This window comes from Pogona vitticeps, chromosome 9, assembly GCF_051106095.1.
Source record: "Pogona vitticeps strain Pit_001003342236 chromosome 9, PviZW2.1, whole genome shotgun sequence".
NCBI lineage: Eukaryota > Metazoa > Chordata > Lepidosauria > Squamata > Agamidae > Pogona > Pogona vitticeps.
Window position 1 is genome coordinate 7,340,374 of NC_135791.1, and position 15,179 is coordinate 7,355,552.

Sequence of the window (15,179 nt, forward strand, 5' to 3'; positions counted from 1 at the left end):
AAAAAAAATAACGACCGTTCTCAGAATCTCTCAGCCGTTCTCAGAGTCTCTCAACCTGGAAGTTTCTGGGAGGTGTCGACCCGAAAAATATTTTTCCTCCCCCAAAAATGCTGAAAATGTGGAGGACAAATGGTTGTTCTCGTTTGGGCAGGACGCGTTCCTCCCACGGGGAAAGGCGCCGGGGAGGGCAGCGTGGCTTTGCCACCCCCAAACTTCAGGGCGATGAAGCCCGAGCAACCGGTTTGGAGTCGAAACAAATGGGGGGGTGGGAAGGGGAGCGGTTCGGAACTACTCTGGGCGGGACCAGAACATGATGAACTAACTCCCTTGAGGATGGCGAGGGAATGAGCGCAGATGAGAAACTGGGGTGAATTGTTCCCCCCCCATGTCGCCCCCACCGCACCCCGCTCTACTCCAGCCTGGATCCCCGCCTACGAGAAACAGCACTTTATAGAGAAGGCGGGCTTCGCGGCTTGAGTGACACGAGGGAGGGACCAACCGGGAGCCGGGCTGATCGGGTGGAACCCGCAGGTGCGTCCCAGGTTTCGCCCGCCAGCTCCCCTGACGCGGAAGCAGGAGGAGCGAACAGGGACCGAACCCGGGGAGAGGGGGGGCTCCCATCTGCCATGGAGCCCATCGCTGCCTGGGATCCGATGGCGGTGGCGGCCTGGATGAGAGGTGAGAGGAGAAGGGAGTTGGTGGGGAGAGCTAGACTTCAGAAGAGGCGTCTTAGGCTCAGGTCGGACAGGTGTGGGGGTTTCCGGGGAGGGACGGAGGACACACATACACACACACACTGGGGAGTCTTCCTCCTCCAGGTTGGAGGGCAGAGGGGGGACTGGCGGGCTAAAACTGCTAGAAGTTTATTATTATCTTTACAATAATAATATTATGGAAGAGATGGAAGCAATGTTGTGGATCATGGAGGCCAGCTGCTGTCCAGGAGGCGCAGTGGGGAATCGAACCCCCAACCTCTGGCTGGGAGATACCTAAACCCACTAAGCGGCCTTCCCATCTGTCCCCTCCAGTATGGCCCGTGGGGTATGGTGGGGGTTAACCATTCAAAACAGTGCTCAGGTGGGCTACTATTTTTGGACCGTGCTGGCAGGGGGTTCTGCTGGTTGTTGTCCAAAAAGAATAATAATAATAAAATAAAATAAAAGCAACCTGCCCAAGTTCTGCTGCCCAACATCTGGGCAGACAAAGTTTCCCACTTTTGCTGTAGGGACGCACAGCTGGCTACTGGGCACCCCTTCTCCATAGCTCTGCTTGGCACTAGAAGGCAGGACCGGCAGGGTTAAAGCTGCAGGTATGCCAGGGAAGGTGGGAGCTCCAGCGAACCAGCCCGGCTTCCCTTTGCCTACACAGGAATTCAATGCATTCCTAGGCTGGGCGGGGTTTGCTTTGGTGACAGGACTGGGATTACAGCCGGGCCAATGGGGTTTAAGGAGAAGTCAGTTTCCCAAATAGTTTGTGATTTTGCCACAACACATCGGAGCCTTCCCGGTGTCAAGTAAAAGACTGTGAGAGTAGCGATCATGTCCCCCCTTTTCCTTCTTCTGCCCTGCTTTTGAGTCCTTAATACAGCAGTGTTCTCTGCGTATTTACAACCAAAGGAATAGAATAGGAAATTGGAAGCTGGTGTGGGGAGCAGATGGGGAAAAAGTTCAGCCACATCTTCTGAACCTCCATTTGCTTGCAGGTTTAGTTTTTGTTCTACTGATGTCATGTTCAGCAGAACAGAGTAAGTTATCAAGTCTCTGTGGAGAACTGTTTGATGCTGAACTACCTTTGGTTTCGTAAACTAGGTTTTCAGGGTATCTGACATCTTGACACCCCATGTATTTAGTCAAAAACCTCTCCCAAAGTTGAATTTATGGGCTTTTTTGGGTTCTCAACTGGGAAGAAAGTAGGATATAAGCACATAACATTTCAAAAGTTAAGTATGAGATGCTACAGGTTGCCACCTTTTGTAGCTGTGCAAAGTGTGATCTGAAATCTAGAAGAGAATAACTGATGTTAATGTACCATGTGCTGTGAACACTGTGTTTGTTTGCAAGGCCCAAAGGGTGACTGTGTGCATATATGGGAATTGGGCACACCTAAAATCTTGCTTCTGGACTGTGGTCAGTCATACCAGCAGTGATGCTGGCACAGCTGTTGAGTCTGTCTTGTACAGCATGGGCCTAATGACATTGACATCTAAAACTTAAGATAGTTTTTAATGTTTAGATGTCACTGTTTAGATGTCAATGTTGCTTTTATTTATTTAATGGTATTTCAATTAGTGCACAATTTAACGGTTGCTGTTTTTTGGGTTTTTCTTTTGTTTAATTCATTCTGATTTTAATTCTGTTCTTTCAATGTTGCAAGCCTCCTTTATTGGGAAAAAGGCAGCCTATGGGGATACCGGCAAAAAGGCTATATCTCTGAAATCTGTTGACCTAGTTTATCACAGCAGCATCAGTGAAATCAAGGCTGTGGAGCATCAGAAGATCTGGTCAGGTTCATACATGAGTCTTTCAAATAATAACTGAAAAATATCCTTATCTGAAAATGTTGAAAGGCTAGTAGCTGCAGGGCAGTGTGATAGAATGTCAGTAGCCTAACTTCTCTTTCTACATAGTTGCCTTCTACTGAGTCAACCTTTAGACCTGGCTAACCTAGTTCTGTCCCCATTCAGTAGCAATGGATCTTAGGCAAAGGTCTTTTGCATCACCTGTGGCATAGCAACAACACCCACAAGTGGTGAAACGAGAAGGACAAAGCATAAACAAACACATTTTGGAGGAGCAGCCCACCATATTCAGGATTAAAATTGGGAACGGCTGCATGCCAAGGATAGGCGATTCCACCAATCCAGGGCTCCAGTTTCATAAAGAAAAGACATGCAATGTTCCCCATCCATATCTTTTAGGACTGGATCTGGCATTACAAGATTACCCATTTGAGTCATGGGGTCTGAATGGGAAGGAGCTTCTTCGGCTGTCTTTCCGGGACTTAGATGATCTGGGCATGAGACGTGTTGGCCATCAGGAGCTCCTCCTGGAAGCTGTGGAACAACTCTGTGTGTTGGTGAGTTCATATCTGTAAAAAACATCCTAGGAGATGCTTTCCAGAGCCCAGAGGCATTTTTCTGGTGCATCTGTAGTGGGTCCCCCTCCTACTTCCCTTGCAGAATGGGGAATCTGGGATTTCCATACCATTGTTATTGCTGTGCAATTCCCGTCAGCCCCAGACAGCTTTGTTAATGGTGCAGGATGAGGGGAGTCATTGTTCATCAACATCTAGAGAGTCATGAATTCAAGAAAGGGTTCTGTGAACATTATACTGGAGGGAGCTAATTTTGGGTCTTCAAATGCATTGGTTTGCATTTTCAAATGAAGATCAAAGTTTATTGCCTTCTCCTGTTTCCAGAAAACATGGGGCCGTTCAGGATGAATTCTGATCCCTGATAAGCCCCGTTTGAAAGTGTGCAGACCTTCCCTTGGCATGCAGGCTACGTGACTTTAAGATTATAGTAGTTCTCTTCCCTGTCGTCACTCTGGCTTTTTGTAATATCATGCCTGATGCAGCCATCCGGAGTTACCAAAAGCTTATGCAGATTTTTTTCGCCTCTGACTTTTGAATTGGCCTGATAAAATTATCATCACAGTATAGATTTTTTTTGAATCTGCTTTACAGAGCTGTCTTGGCTTTTTCACCTCTCGTTAGAACTACGAGCTGTCGACGTCAAGCCTGCGGACACTCACAGAGAAGCTGCAAGGCGTTGTTCAGACAATACAGGCTTTCATCCTGAGCCGCAGAAAGGTCAGCACCTACAACGGAGACGCTGTTGACAAGCCTCCCTCCGACCTCCTCGCCTGCATTGTGGAGCTCATTGGTGCGGCCAAAGGTCTCTTCTTATGGCTCAACAGGTATTTTGATATTATAGATAATATTATCCCCTCTGGAGGGTGGAGGGGGCAGTGGTGCAGAGTAGGTAAATATGAGACTTTAGCCTTCTCTCATGAAGCTTTCCCCTTTAAGCAAAGGATGGTGAAAGTGTCGCTCTTGGGATGTTGTTGGACTACAACGCCCATCAGCCCTGGTCGTTGTAACTGGTGATGTGGAGTACAGTGGTGCCTCGCATTACGATGTTAATTCATTCCAGTGAAATCACTGTAGAACGAAAACATCGTAAAGCGATTTTAAAATGCCCACAGAAACGCATTGAAACCCCTTCAATGCGTTCCTATGGGCTTCAAACTTACCGTCCAGCGAAGATCCTCCATAGCGCAGCCATTTTTGCTGCCCGTGCAGCGAGGAATCCATCCCAGAAAAAAGCGGGCGGCCATTTTTTTTAACCCAGTGGCCATTTTGAAACCGGCAATCAGCTGTGCGAAAATCTTCGTTTTGCGATAATCGGTTAGCGAAACAGGGAACCGATCATTGCAAAGCGAAAAAACCCCATAGGAAACATCATTATGCGATCACTTTTGCGATTGCAAAAACTTCATCGTGATGCGATTTCGGCGTTTTACGAAGCGCTCATCTTGCGAGGCACCACTGTACCCGTAACTTGAGTCTAAAGGAATCCAGAGAGCTGAACTTTGCACAACCTTGCTTTAGGTTGTCATGCACAACGATTAGGCTGATTTCAACATGCACGACACCCACTTGGCTACATTTGGGACACCGCTTAGATAAGATATTTTATTCGGTTGGCAACTTCCAGAATTCCCCAGCCAGCACAGCCTGGGGATTCGGGCAGTTGTCCTCTCAAAGTATAACTTCTCTCTGACTGCCTCGCCCCTTGTGTCCCCAAAGTCCTGCCCTAACAGCACCGTGGCGTAGAAACGTAAGACTTGTCTACGCTTCCCTCCTTTAAATATTAAAATGATTGTAAAGCATTATGACTCAACCAGCTCAATGTTTCCAAATGTAAAAAAATTGTAGGAAGCACAACAATCCATGGTGTCACAGCAGAATACAATACAATACAATGCAGTGCAAAAATGCAATGCGCTATACCTATATACAAAGCTTGGCATGGAAAGCCATAGTCAACTTTGCATTGGGTATCTGTAGAGTGGCCCATTTATGCATTGCCCCCTCAAAAATATACTTATCCCCTAAAGAGGAGGAAACATTTTTGTGTGTTAATTTATAGGCATAAATTAAGACTTCAAAAATAATTATCACATTAAAATAGCAGTTAATGTCACCACGATGAGGAAGACTGTCTTTAGGAGACCTGCAGGCCTGCCTGGCGGTTTTTGGACCCAATAGTCACTGTGGATGGACAACATCAAGGCCTCTGCTCTCCCTCCTTATGGTTATTTTTAAAACTGGGCTTGGACAGGATAGTCCTTCAGAAACGGGACACCTTCAAATAAAGGCATGTCCTGGAGAGCCCTTGAAATAGAAAACTGCCCTTTGTAAAGTTGGACATATCGCCATCCTAGGCGAATTCTATTAGGGCTTCAATGCGTGTACAGGAGGAACAGTGGAAGCTGAAGCTGCTAATCGATGGAGTGCAGGTCTCGTGTCACATGCTTGGCACCTCATCGATTAGCTGTGGAAACTCGCCTGATTTCTCTTATGCATACCTGAAAGCTCCATATGTTTCCGCCTGCTATGGGTGTGTGATTACATTTGGTCAGTGGTGAGTCAATAGGAAGCTGGCTAATTCACTGTTTTTGGATCCAGCTATATCCATGAGCATCTTTATACAACAGTCCCAAAGCAGGGTGGATTTCTTTTTTTATTTGATCTGTGAATACCAGTTTTCTAGCGGAATCCTGCTGAATCCATGCAGGTCAAGAGTTCTTCGTGATCTCGGGTTTTGCCCTGTGTACACTGGCCCAATATTTGTTGATTGTTTCAGTTTTGCCCAGAGCTTGGAGGAATTATTGCCTGGGACTGCAACGCCCAGAATGCAATGCCCAGAATCCCAAAGCTGTGGTTTTGCCAGTTTTCATTGTAGCACAATATCTGGAGGAATATTTCCTGGGAGGACTTAACTGCTCTCTTCTTACAGGTATCTCTTTTCCCACTTGCATGACTATTCAGCAAGCCGAGATATCATTTGGCTCTGTGGAGATCTAGCCGAGCTGGTGCAAAAGGTAAGTCATCTCTGTGATGGGGAGTCTAGCTGCAGAATCCCATCTCTTTGGCACTGAACTAGGAGATGGTTCTCCAGAGCAGTGGTCCCCAACCTTGGGCCTCCAGATGTTCTTGGACTTCAACTCCCAGAAGCCTTCACCACCACCTCTGCTGGCCAGGATTTCTGGGAGTTGAAGTCCAAGAACATCTGGAGGCCCAAGGTTGGGGACCACTGCTCCAGAGGACATTGGACTGCCATTCTTATCCTCCTTGACCACTAATTTTTCTAGATTCTGATGAGTTTGCCTCAGGCTGATGGGAGCTGAAATCTAACACCTTATTTCACCTTATTTGCCATTTTTACTTTTTATGGAGAGACATCTGTTATCCTTTTCTGCTTTGTTGCCTCTCTGTGGTTGTGGTTATATTGGTGTTCATTTGTATAATTTATCCTGTTGTGTGAGACTAGGGTGGTCTTTAGGGTTTATTTTGTATGGTGAATTGGGCATGGCTTTGTAACCTGCCCTGATACGCATTATGAAGTGTGGCTGAACTTATGCATTCATTGAACTTATCAATGAATGCATACGTTCTGGGGTGGGGATCAAAGGTGATACCTCTAAGGGTAAGTGTATTCTAGGTTTTCTGATATCCTGTGTCTCTTGTAGATGATGATGTTGTTGTTGTTGTTTAGTCATTGAGTCTTGTCCGACTCTTCGTGACCCCACGGACCAGAGCACGCCAGGCCCTCCTGGCTTCCACTGCCTCCCGGAGTTGGGTCAAATTCATATTGGTCACTTCGATGACCCTGTCCAGCCATCTCGTCCTCTGTCGTCCCCTTCTCCTCTTGCCTTCACATTTTCTCAACATCAGGGTCTTTTCCAGAGAGTCTTCTCTTCTCATGAGATGGCCAAAGTATTGGAGCCTCAGCTTCAGGATCTGTCCTTCCAGTGAGCAGTCAGAGTTGATTTCCTTTAGAATGGATAGGTTTGATCTCCTTGCAGTCCAGGGAACTCTCAAGAGTCTTCTAGGTAAAGGTTCCCCTTGACAATTTTTGTCCAGTCGTGTTCAACTTTAGGGGGCGGTGCTCATCCCCGTTTCCAAGCCATAGGGCCAGTGTTTTGTCCATAGACTGTTTCCGTAGTCACATGGCCAGTGCGACTTAGACACGGAACGCTGTTACCTTCCCACAGAGGTGGTACCTATTTATCTACTCACATTTGCATGCTTTCGAACGGCTAGGTTGGCAGAAGCTGGGACAAGCGACGGGAGCTCACTCCATCGCGTGGATTCGATCTTATGACTGCTGGTCTTCTGACCCTGCAGTACAGAGGCTTCTGCGGTTTAGCCCACAGCACCACCACGTCCCTTCAAGAGCCTCCTCCAGCACCACAATTCAAAAGCATCAATTCTTTGGCGGTCAGCTTTCTTTATGGTCCAGCTCAATGATGATGACGACTGGCAATTATGGTTGCCACTTGAGAGTACCTGAAATATGTCATGCTAGTGAACATTTATGCTGGTTAAAAGCTAGGTACAGTGGTGCCCCGCTTGACGACGATAATGCTTTCCATTAAAATCGCTGTTAAGCGAAATTGTCATCAAGCGGGAAAAAACCCCATTGAAATGCATTTAAAACCGGCTATAGCGATCGCAAAAAACTCATTGTCAAGCAGTTTCATCGTCTAACAGGGTAATCGTCAAGTGGGGCACCACTGTATCTAATACTGATGAAAACTTGCATGGCAAAAAAAGCCCTTAATCAGTGATCACTATCTGCTTTCTCATGACCGTGCTGGCACCCTTTGTAGAGCTTCACTGTTGGTATCTTAGATAGGGATCGGTTAGAAGATAATTTTCAGTAGATCAGCAAAGGTTTGTGGCTCCCAGTTATTGAACAACTTGTTTTTGCTGTGTGACATCAAGTTACTTCCAACTTAGGGCAACCCTGGTAGGGTTTTTATGGTACGTGAGATGCCCAAGTGTTTGCTGTCAACCCAGTGAGTTCCCATGACCAAGGATGGATTTGAACCCAGGTCTCCTGAGTCCTCATCCAGCATTTTACTTGCTACTCCACACTGGTGCTCTGGTTTGACAATGTGATGTCAACCCTTTTATAAACTCCTTTTATTCTATGGGTCTACTCTAGTTGGGCATAGTAATTGTGTTTATACCCTAGCTGGTCTTCCTAATTGGACAGCTGAGGTCAAGAAAGCTTCAGGAGTGGGTTGGTGTGCATGTTCCAGTTTGGAAGCTAAAATGAAATTCCCTGGAAGAATTTGTGCTTACAAGAAGCAGAGCTTGGAAAAAAGCTTCTTTTAAAACTAAAGCTGTCAGAATCTCCCATCCTGAGAGTTGTAACCCCAGAAGGTATTTTTCCAAACTCGGTCCCCAGTAAAATAGGACATACCCTGTTTCCCCGAAAATAAGACCTAACCTGGAAATAAGTCCTAGTATTATTTTCCAGGATGCTCGTAATATAAGCCCTATCCCAAAAATAAGCCCCAGTTAAATGGAACCCTTCCCTCCACCACTGTGCAGCAACTAGAAGAAGATGACATAACTGTGAAATAAAACATCCCCTGAAAATAAGCCCTAATGAGTTTTTGGAGCAAAAATTAATATAAGACCCCTGTCTTATTTTCGGGGAAACACAATAAGATCAGTCTAACTACAAGTAAGTTTTTATATGTATGTTATTGATCTCACAGTGTAAAGAACTTTGAATTAATGCATATAAAGAAAAGCAAGACACAGCTTTATAAAGTTGTTGTTGCTAATATGATTATCAATAACAGCAATAATCTATCTTAGCTTCCTTCATCATGGCTTGCTATGGGGTCAGAACTGAATCACGGAGTTATGGAGAAACTGCCATGTGACGTGACACAAAAATGGAATCTCTTCATCACATATGAAGTAACAAGATATCAGTCATCTACTTGGTCTGGGGGGTGCTGAGCTCCCTGGCTCCGGCTTGGTCAACAGAATAGGCGAAAGCTGAACTTAAATGAACTGAAAGGAAGTGACAGCTGATGAGAGAGGTTGGGAGGAGAGAGGACGAGGAGAGGGAGGTAAAAAAAAATTGGGAGGGAAAGAGTGAGGGAGTGCATGTGTTGTCTTTTATAGAAATAATCCAGTGAGTCATGCTTTGAGATTGGAATTGGGGCTGGGTGGTTGAGTTGCGGGAATCCAAATTATCAGTGGACCGTAGACCCAGCAAAGGGAAAGAAATGTACGGATGATAACGCTTGTTCCGATATGCCCTGGTAGGTAAGATTTTCAAAAGTAATTTATCTGAAAGCGTGTTCATGACATCTCTATATGTGTGTCTCTTTCTAGGAAGGAATTTTTGCAGGGAGCTGCATAATCCTGATCATAAGTGTTTCTCTTGGGAGAGCACATGAGCCCTAGGAGAAGAGAGTGCATTAAAGCAAATAAATGACAATGAAGGGTGTGTGAGAGAGAGGATTTTGATAGCAAGGACCCCGGAAAGTACAGTGTTGTAGTTAAAGAAAAGGAAGAGGATTAGTAAGTGTGTGTTGCATTGTAGAAAAAAGTAAAGACATGAAAACTTCTTCATTTATACAGTGGTGCCTCACAAGACGATGTTAATTCGTTTGGCGAAAAATGCTGTCTTGCAAAAACATCGTCTTGCGAAATGCGGTTCCCCATTGGAATGCATTGAAATCTATTTAATGCGTTCTAATGGAAAAATCGTTGTCTTGCAAAAATCGTCCATAGAAAACATCGTCTTGCGAAGCGCAACAGCGATCGCAAAAACCAATTCTCTTGCGGATTAATCGTCCCGCAAGGCAATCGTCTTGTGAGGCACCACTGTACAGAGAAAGACGGAAAATTGAGAGGTTGTGTTTCTATCTGTTACTATAGGTATATTGTTCTGTGGATATTTTATGCATAGCCACTTGATTTCTTGTGACTGTTTACTCTGGTTTTTAGTGTGCCTGCTGTATGGCAACCACTTTTTAATGGGACGTCGATATATAAGTGGTGTTGTGTGCATATATTCATGTAAACATGTGCATCTATTTGTGTATCTCTGCGTGTAATCTAGCACACATGGCTTTCGTTTGCAGAAAAGAAAAAGGTACAAGATCCTTGGTTTGAGTTACATAACTTACATTGTTGGATTACAGCTCTCAGCAGCCTTAGCCGCCATAACCAGTGGTAAGGGATGATGGGACTTATAGTGCAATGACATTTGGCAGGCCACATGTCCCTTACCTGTGCCTGGTATCGAAGACACAACAGGACTGGATTAAAACGTTGCAATGGAGTAGACTGGTTGATGGGCCAGAGCCATCATGAGCCATTTTGGCACTTGGAACTAGCGGCATTATCTTCCACCAACTCTGCCGGTGAGGCACGGACAAGAGACCTCCCTGAAAGAGGGAGAAGGAGAATGTGGTGGTGTCCCCCAAAAGAAAGAAAAAGTTTATTCGTTAAAAAAAGGAAAATGAATAGGGCAGGAGGTGCTCGCACTTATTTTCCTAACTCTCACCAGTAGATCTAGTTTTGGATGTTCTCTCTCTCTCTCTCTCTCTTTTAAAAGCTTGCTATCCTAGTTCACCAGTTAGGTGAACAAAGAGGAAAAAATTGAACTGGCAGAGAGATAGGAGGAAGTTTTCACTTCAGCCTAGTTTTCAGCTTCTTCCAATAGCCCTGCTCTTCTCTAGATGCCCAGATTTGCAGGAAGCACTGTTAGAACAGAGTTATCTGAAAACTTCCTCTCTCTGCCAATTCCTTTACTGTTTTCCCCCTTTGATCACCTAGCTGTCTCCACACTAGATTGCTGAGCCTTTAAAAGAAAGGGATGGAGGAAGGAAAGGGAAGATGACAGCAGACCCAGACACCAGGAGTGGGGAGGAGAGGAATCAAAAGAGCAACCAGTTTCCCTGCTTCTCTCCCTGTTGCTGGAGCCAGGTGGAACGGCTTCAAATAAAACAGCTACCAACCCTCCACACCGGCTCAAGCAATCACACCGCCTGAACCGATGCTAAAGCATTCCATTCCAAAAAAGTAGGAGCCCCAGACAGGGAGGAAAGAACTACAGATGAGGGGAATGCCAGACTGATTCACACTGACCTTTATGTCATGTAGTCAACAGTAAACAAGGTGAACCAGACCGTTCAAATCCTGGAAGATTTCCCACATTATTTGTCAACGTGGTTGCACCATAATTTCCCTTTCTCTGTTCCACCTTTGCCTGCCATTTATTTGACATTCCTTGCTTTGGCCCATGTCAGTGTATCTTTCCTTGTCTTTGATCTTGTAGGACTGCACCGTGTCTGAGAGGGAGGATCGGATCCTGCTAATTGTAAGTATTGCAGTCTACCAGTCTCTGATATGGGAAGAGAAGAAACAGCAGGACCTAACTTTTGAGCTTGTGGTCTTCTGTTTACTTTCTTGACATTTTCCCCTTGCAAGAGTCCCCCGTCTTCATCTAAGCATTTGGAAGCCAATAGTTCCAAGTTGTTGGGACTTGGGAGTTTTTGGCTGTGGTCCCTACTGAGTTACGAAACTCGGCAAGTGTTGACTTTTTGTCGCTGTGGCCAGCCCTGTGAACATGGCAGAGCAAGTTAAGGTTGTGTGTGGTCTTTGGAAGAACCTTTTAAAATGAGCCCTGAGCCACAAAGTTAGGAAAAAAAGTGAGCAGTCTAGCTATGGAAATGGATGGCTGGTTTATAAAATTATGCACCATACAAAGACTGTGAATAAGCAGCAAGTGTGTTCTGCTCTGTTGCACAAGAAGTGCAATAAGAGGTGATCTCCCTCTTGCACAAGTATCTGTGCTGGAGGAAATCTCTCGAGGACTTACGAGGTTCCTGGATACCCCCTTGCACTCTACTTAGCAGACACACTCCATCCACGACACCCTCAGTTCAGCCAATCCTGGCTGAGCCGTTGTTGCAATCTTTTGTCGTCCGGGGCCAAATCCATCCGTCGTCTTTTAAGGAAACGTGCCTTTGCTCTTTCCACTCTGCAGGGGAGGTACATCTCTGGGATCTGTACACAAATCTTGACTTACAGTCCAGCCGATCTCCTGAATCAAAGTGCTGTTTTGGAGACGGTGGAGCTCGTCCCAACAGGCCCAGAAGACAGTTTGGTGAGCCTCACACTGGGGTGTGGTTTTTTTTGGGGGGGGAGGGAGGAGCAAGGTCATTGTAGGCAGAAAGCCGGAAAGAAAAGCTGGGAAGTAGGAGGAGGAAATGAGGGGGAGGACACTCACGGTAATCCGGTGAGTGCATTTGGCAAGCATGCAGTGGAGGCTGTTGGGGGCAGAAATGGAAAACCAGGAAGATCGGTGCATGTCCTCCGTGTGTGATGCATTTATAAACTGAGTCTGCCTTATTCTGAGTCATACCATCTGTCCATCTTGCTCACTGCTATCCCTGCTGACTGACAGTGACTCTTGGAGTTTCAGAGAGGGGATTCCCCCCCCCCCCAGTCTTGCCTGGAGATGCTGAGGGTTGAACATGAGCCATTCGGCCTGCCAAACACATGCTCTGCCACAGAACGAAGAGTCAGTCAATAAATAATACCACCTCTACGTGCGTATAAGCTGGATCATGTTTGCCTATGTATATGTAAGCGATGTTTTCTTATTGCAAAGAATGTTGGTATGATGATGCCATGTCTTCCTGGATATTGTTTTCCCTCTGCCCATGATTGAGGCACAGTTTGGAAAAGTTCCTTTTCTGTACGACATCTCCCAGTAAATTCTGGAAGTGTCGTTGTTCCCAAAAGTAACTTTACTAAGTTCATACGGAATCGGACGGTTGGTCTACCTCGTCTCGTCCTGTACACTTTGACTGGTGATATACTGGCACAGAGTCCTTCTCGTTATCTGAAGCCTCGGTCTCTTAACTGGAGAGGCTGGGAACCGAACACACCCTGGCTGCCAAGGAAGTGCTCCGTCGTGGAAGCCTGGTGCCACCTCCCCAACCTTTCCCAAGCCAGAGTTTGCTCTGAGAAGGCCCTCTCCTAAATTTTCTCTCTCTCTCTCTCTCTCTCCAGGGCATTGAGATCAAGTCCTCCCCATCCTGTCTCCATTTCATATCCGGAACTGCCCCACAGGTGAGTAGGATGAGGGAAAAGAGCTTCTGTGGGGCTTCGGCTCTTCTTCTCAAATGTGTTCCTCTAGGAAGGGAAGGGAATATGAACCAGGGATGGGGACTCAACGTGCGGGACTCGCTGTTGGACTTAAGTCACACCAAGCAACTTGGACTTAAGTTGGACTTAAGTCACACCAGCAACTTGACTCAGATTCAACTGGGGTGTGTTTGTCAATGACTTGGGCTTGAGTCGCGACTCAGAACCCACCCACCTCCTCTCTCTTTTTTCTGGGGGGGGAAAAAGTTTATTTTTAGTAAGGACTCAAGACTTGGGGTTTGGAACTTAGTCCCAAAGACTCAAACTCAAAGACTTGCCAAAAATCCCTGTGATGTGAATGGCAGTCTTACGAACGGCAGCGATTCGTGTCTCTGAAAGGACCCAACCAAGGAAGCAGAACTCGGAACAGTGACTCCTCTGGACCTTCTCTCCCAGAATTTCTCCAGTAACTGAACTGTCTAAGGGATTCTGGGAGCGATAGTCCCTAAAAGTAACATTTCCAAGCTCTCCAGTGAAGCCAGCTGAGTCCGGCAAGGAAAGGGAGCTCATATTTCACTGTCGAATGGTTGAGAGGCATGTGGCCCGGCCCACCTGCTTGGCTGTCGTCTCCCCAGCCCCGGTGGTGCCTCTGCGTCGTCACCGCCAGACGCGGCCAACACTTTTCCCCCCTCTCCTGGGCTTCTCAGCACAGCTAGTTCCTTCATTCACTCGGCATCCTTTATTGAGCTGGAATTACTCTAAAGGTCAGCGCTTGAAGTTAATACTTAATCCCCTCCAGCTTACCCCCCTGCCAGTCCGACTTTCACTGTCCAGAAAGCTCCTTACTTGGGCTCTGCCAACGGCACAGGTATCCACATTGCCTCTTTATCCCTCCAAGCAAGAAGAGTTTTGACTTTAATGTTGTTCTCTGTGTGTGTCCGTTCGTTGACTTCCATTCCAGTCCCTGGATGAACTCTCCAGCAAAGTCCTCCCCGGAGATGAAATAGTGCAAGTCAACAATCAGGTGGTGGTAAGTATGGACCTCTTCTTTGTTTATCTGCCTTGCCGTTGACTTGGGCAGGATTCACTTAAGTTAGCTAGAGCAGAGGTCCCTAGCCAAATAAAGCCAATATACCTCATGTATTTGATATCTTTCTTAGCCGCCTTTTAAGGCTTTGTTCATACCCAGGCAGATTACAGTATATGATCAGTAAAATTCATTATCTTAACCAAATACAAAAGCACTTTTAATGTAGAAATATAATACAGTTCCAAATACCTAACAGCAGCAAATATTGTAGAACTTCAGTCAGAAGCCAGAAAGAACAGTTTTGTTTTTAAAGACCCTTAAAAGCAGCTATGGATGGGCAGTTTGTTTATCTTTCAGGACAGAGTTGAGTTTCCTTCAGTTTCCAAGGAGAAGGCATTGCCAAGCTATATTTTAACTTTTTAAAAAAAAAATTGCCAGTTCCTGCTTTCTGTGTCTCACTAACTTGGTTTACATGCTAGCTAACTTTTTTTCGCCTTACTGACTCCAAATTGAAGGTGGAACATACATTTGGAAGTATTGAATCACTTTAGGCCAACCGTGGCCCTCCAAGGGCTTCGGGAAAGATCCTTCTGAGCTCTGCTACCTGAAGGCCTTTCATTTTTAACTGGAGGTGGATTGCCTAAGCAGCAGCCACCAGTGCTTAGCCACAGTTCTTCAGCTTGCCTCCAGCTGTAAACACATCAACTGTTTTAAGAAGCTATAACCAAACACAAAGGTTATACCACTGGGGGTGTTGGTTAATATTTCCACAAAATTCCATAAATGGGAGTTATATGCAAAATCTCCTATTTTTGTAAGTGAACTGTCCAGTGCTCCAGTGATAGCATGAGTGTTTATTTTTCTGTGCTATACGTTTTCTTAGGCACTCTAGCTCATTTGGCTGCAGGGCCAGAGGTTGGAAGTTCAATTCCCCGCTGTGCATCTCAGA

General features: G+C 45.9%; 1 protein-coding gene across 1 annotated transcript in view; it reads left to right on the plus strand.

The window, feature by feature from the left end:
- Positions 1-501: 501 nt before the first annotated feature.
- Positions 502-15,179, plus strand: part of CNKSR1 (connector enhancer of kinase suppressor of Ras 1) — a 34,080-nt gene continuing 19,402 nt past the window's right edge. The window contains exons 1-8 of the mRNA XM_020803235.3: positions 502-678; positions 2,918-3,075; positions 3,715-3,917; positions 6,023-6,107; positions 11,384-11,425; positions 12,095-12,214; positions 13,126-13,185; positions 14,162-14,230. Coding sequence (XP_020658894.3) covers positions 627-678; positions 2,918-3,075; positions 3,715-3,917; positions 6,023-6,107; positions 11,384-11,425; positions 12,095-12,214; positions 13,126-13,185; positions 14,162-14,230 — 789 coding nt within the window. The 5' untranslated portion in view covers positions 502-626. The remainder of the gene's footprint in view (positions 679-2,917; positions 3,076-3,714; positions 3,918-6,022; positions 6,108-11,383; positions 11,426-12,094; positions 12,215-13,125; positions 13,186-14,161; positions 14,231-15,179) is intronic.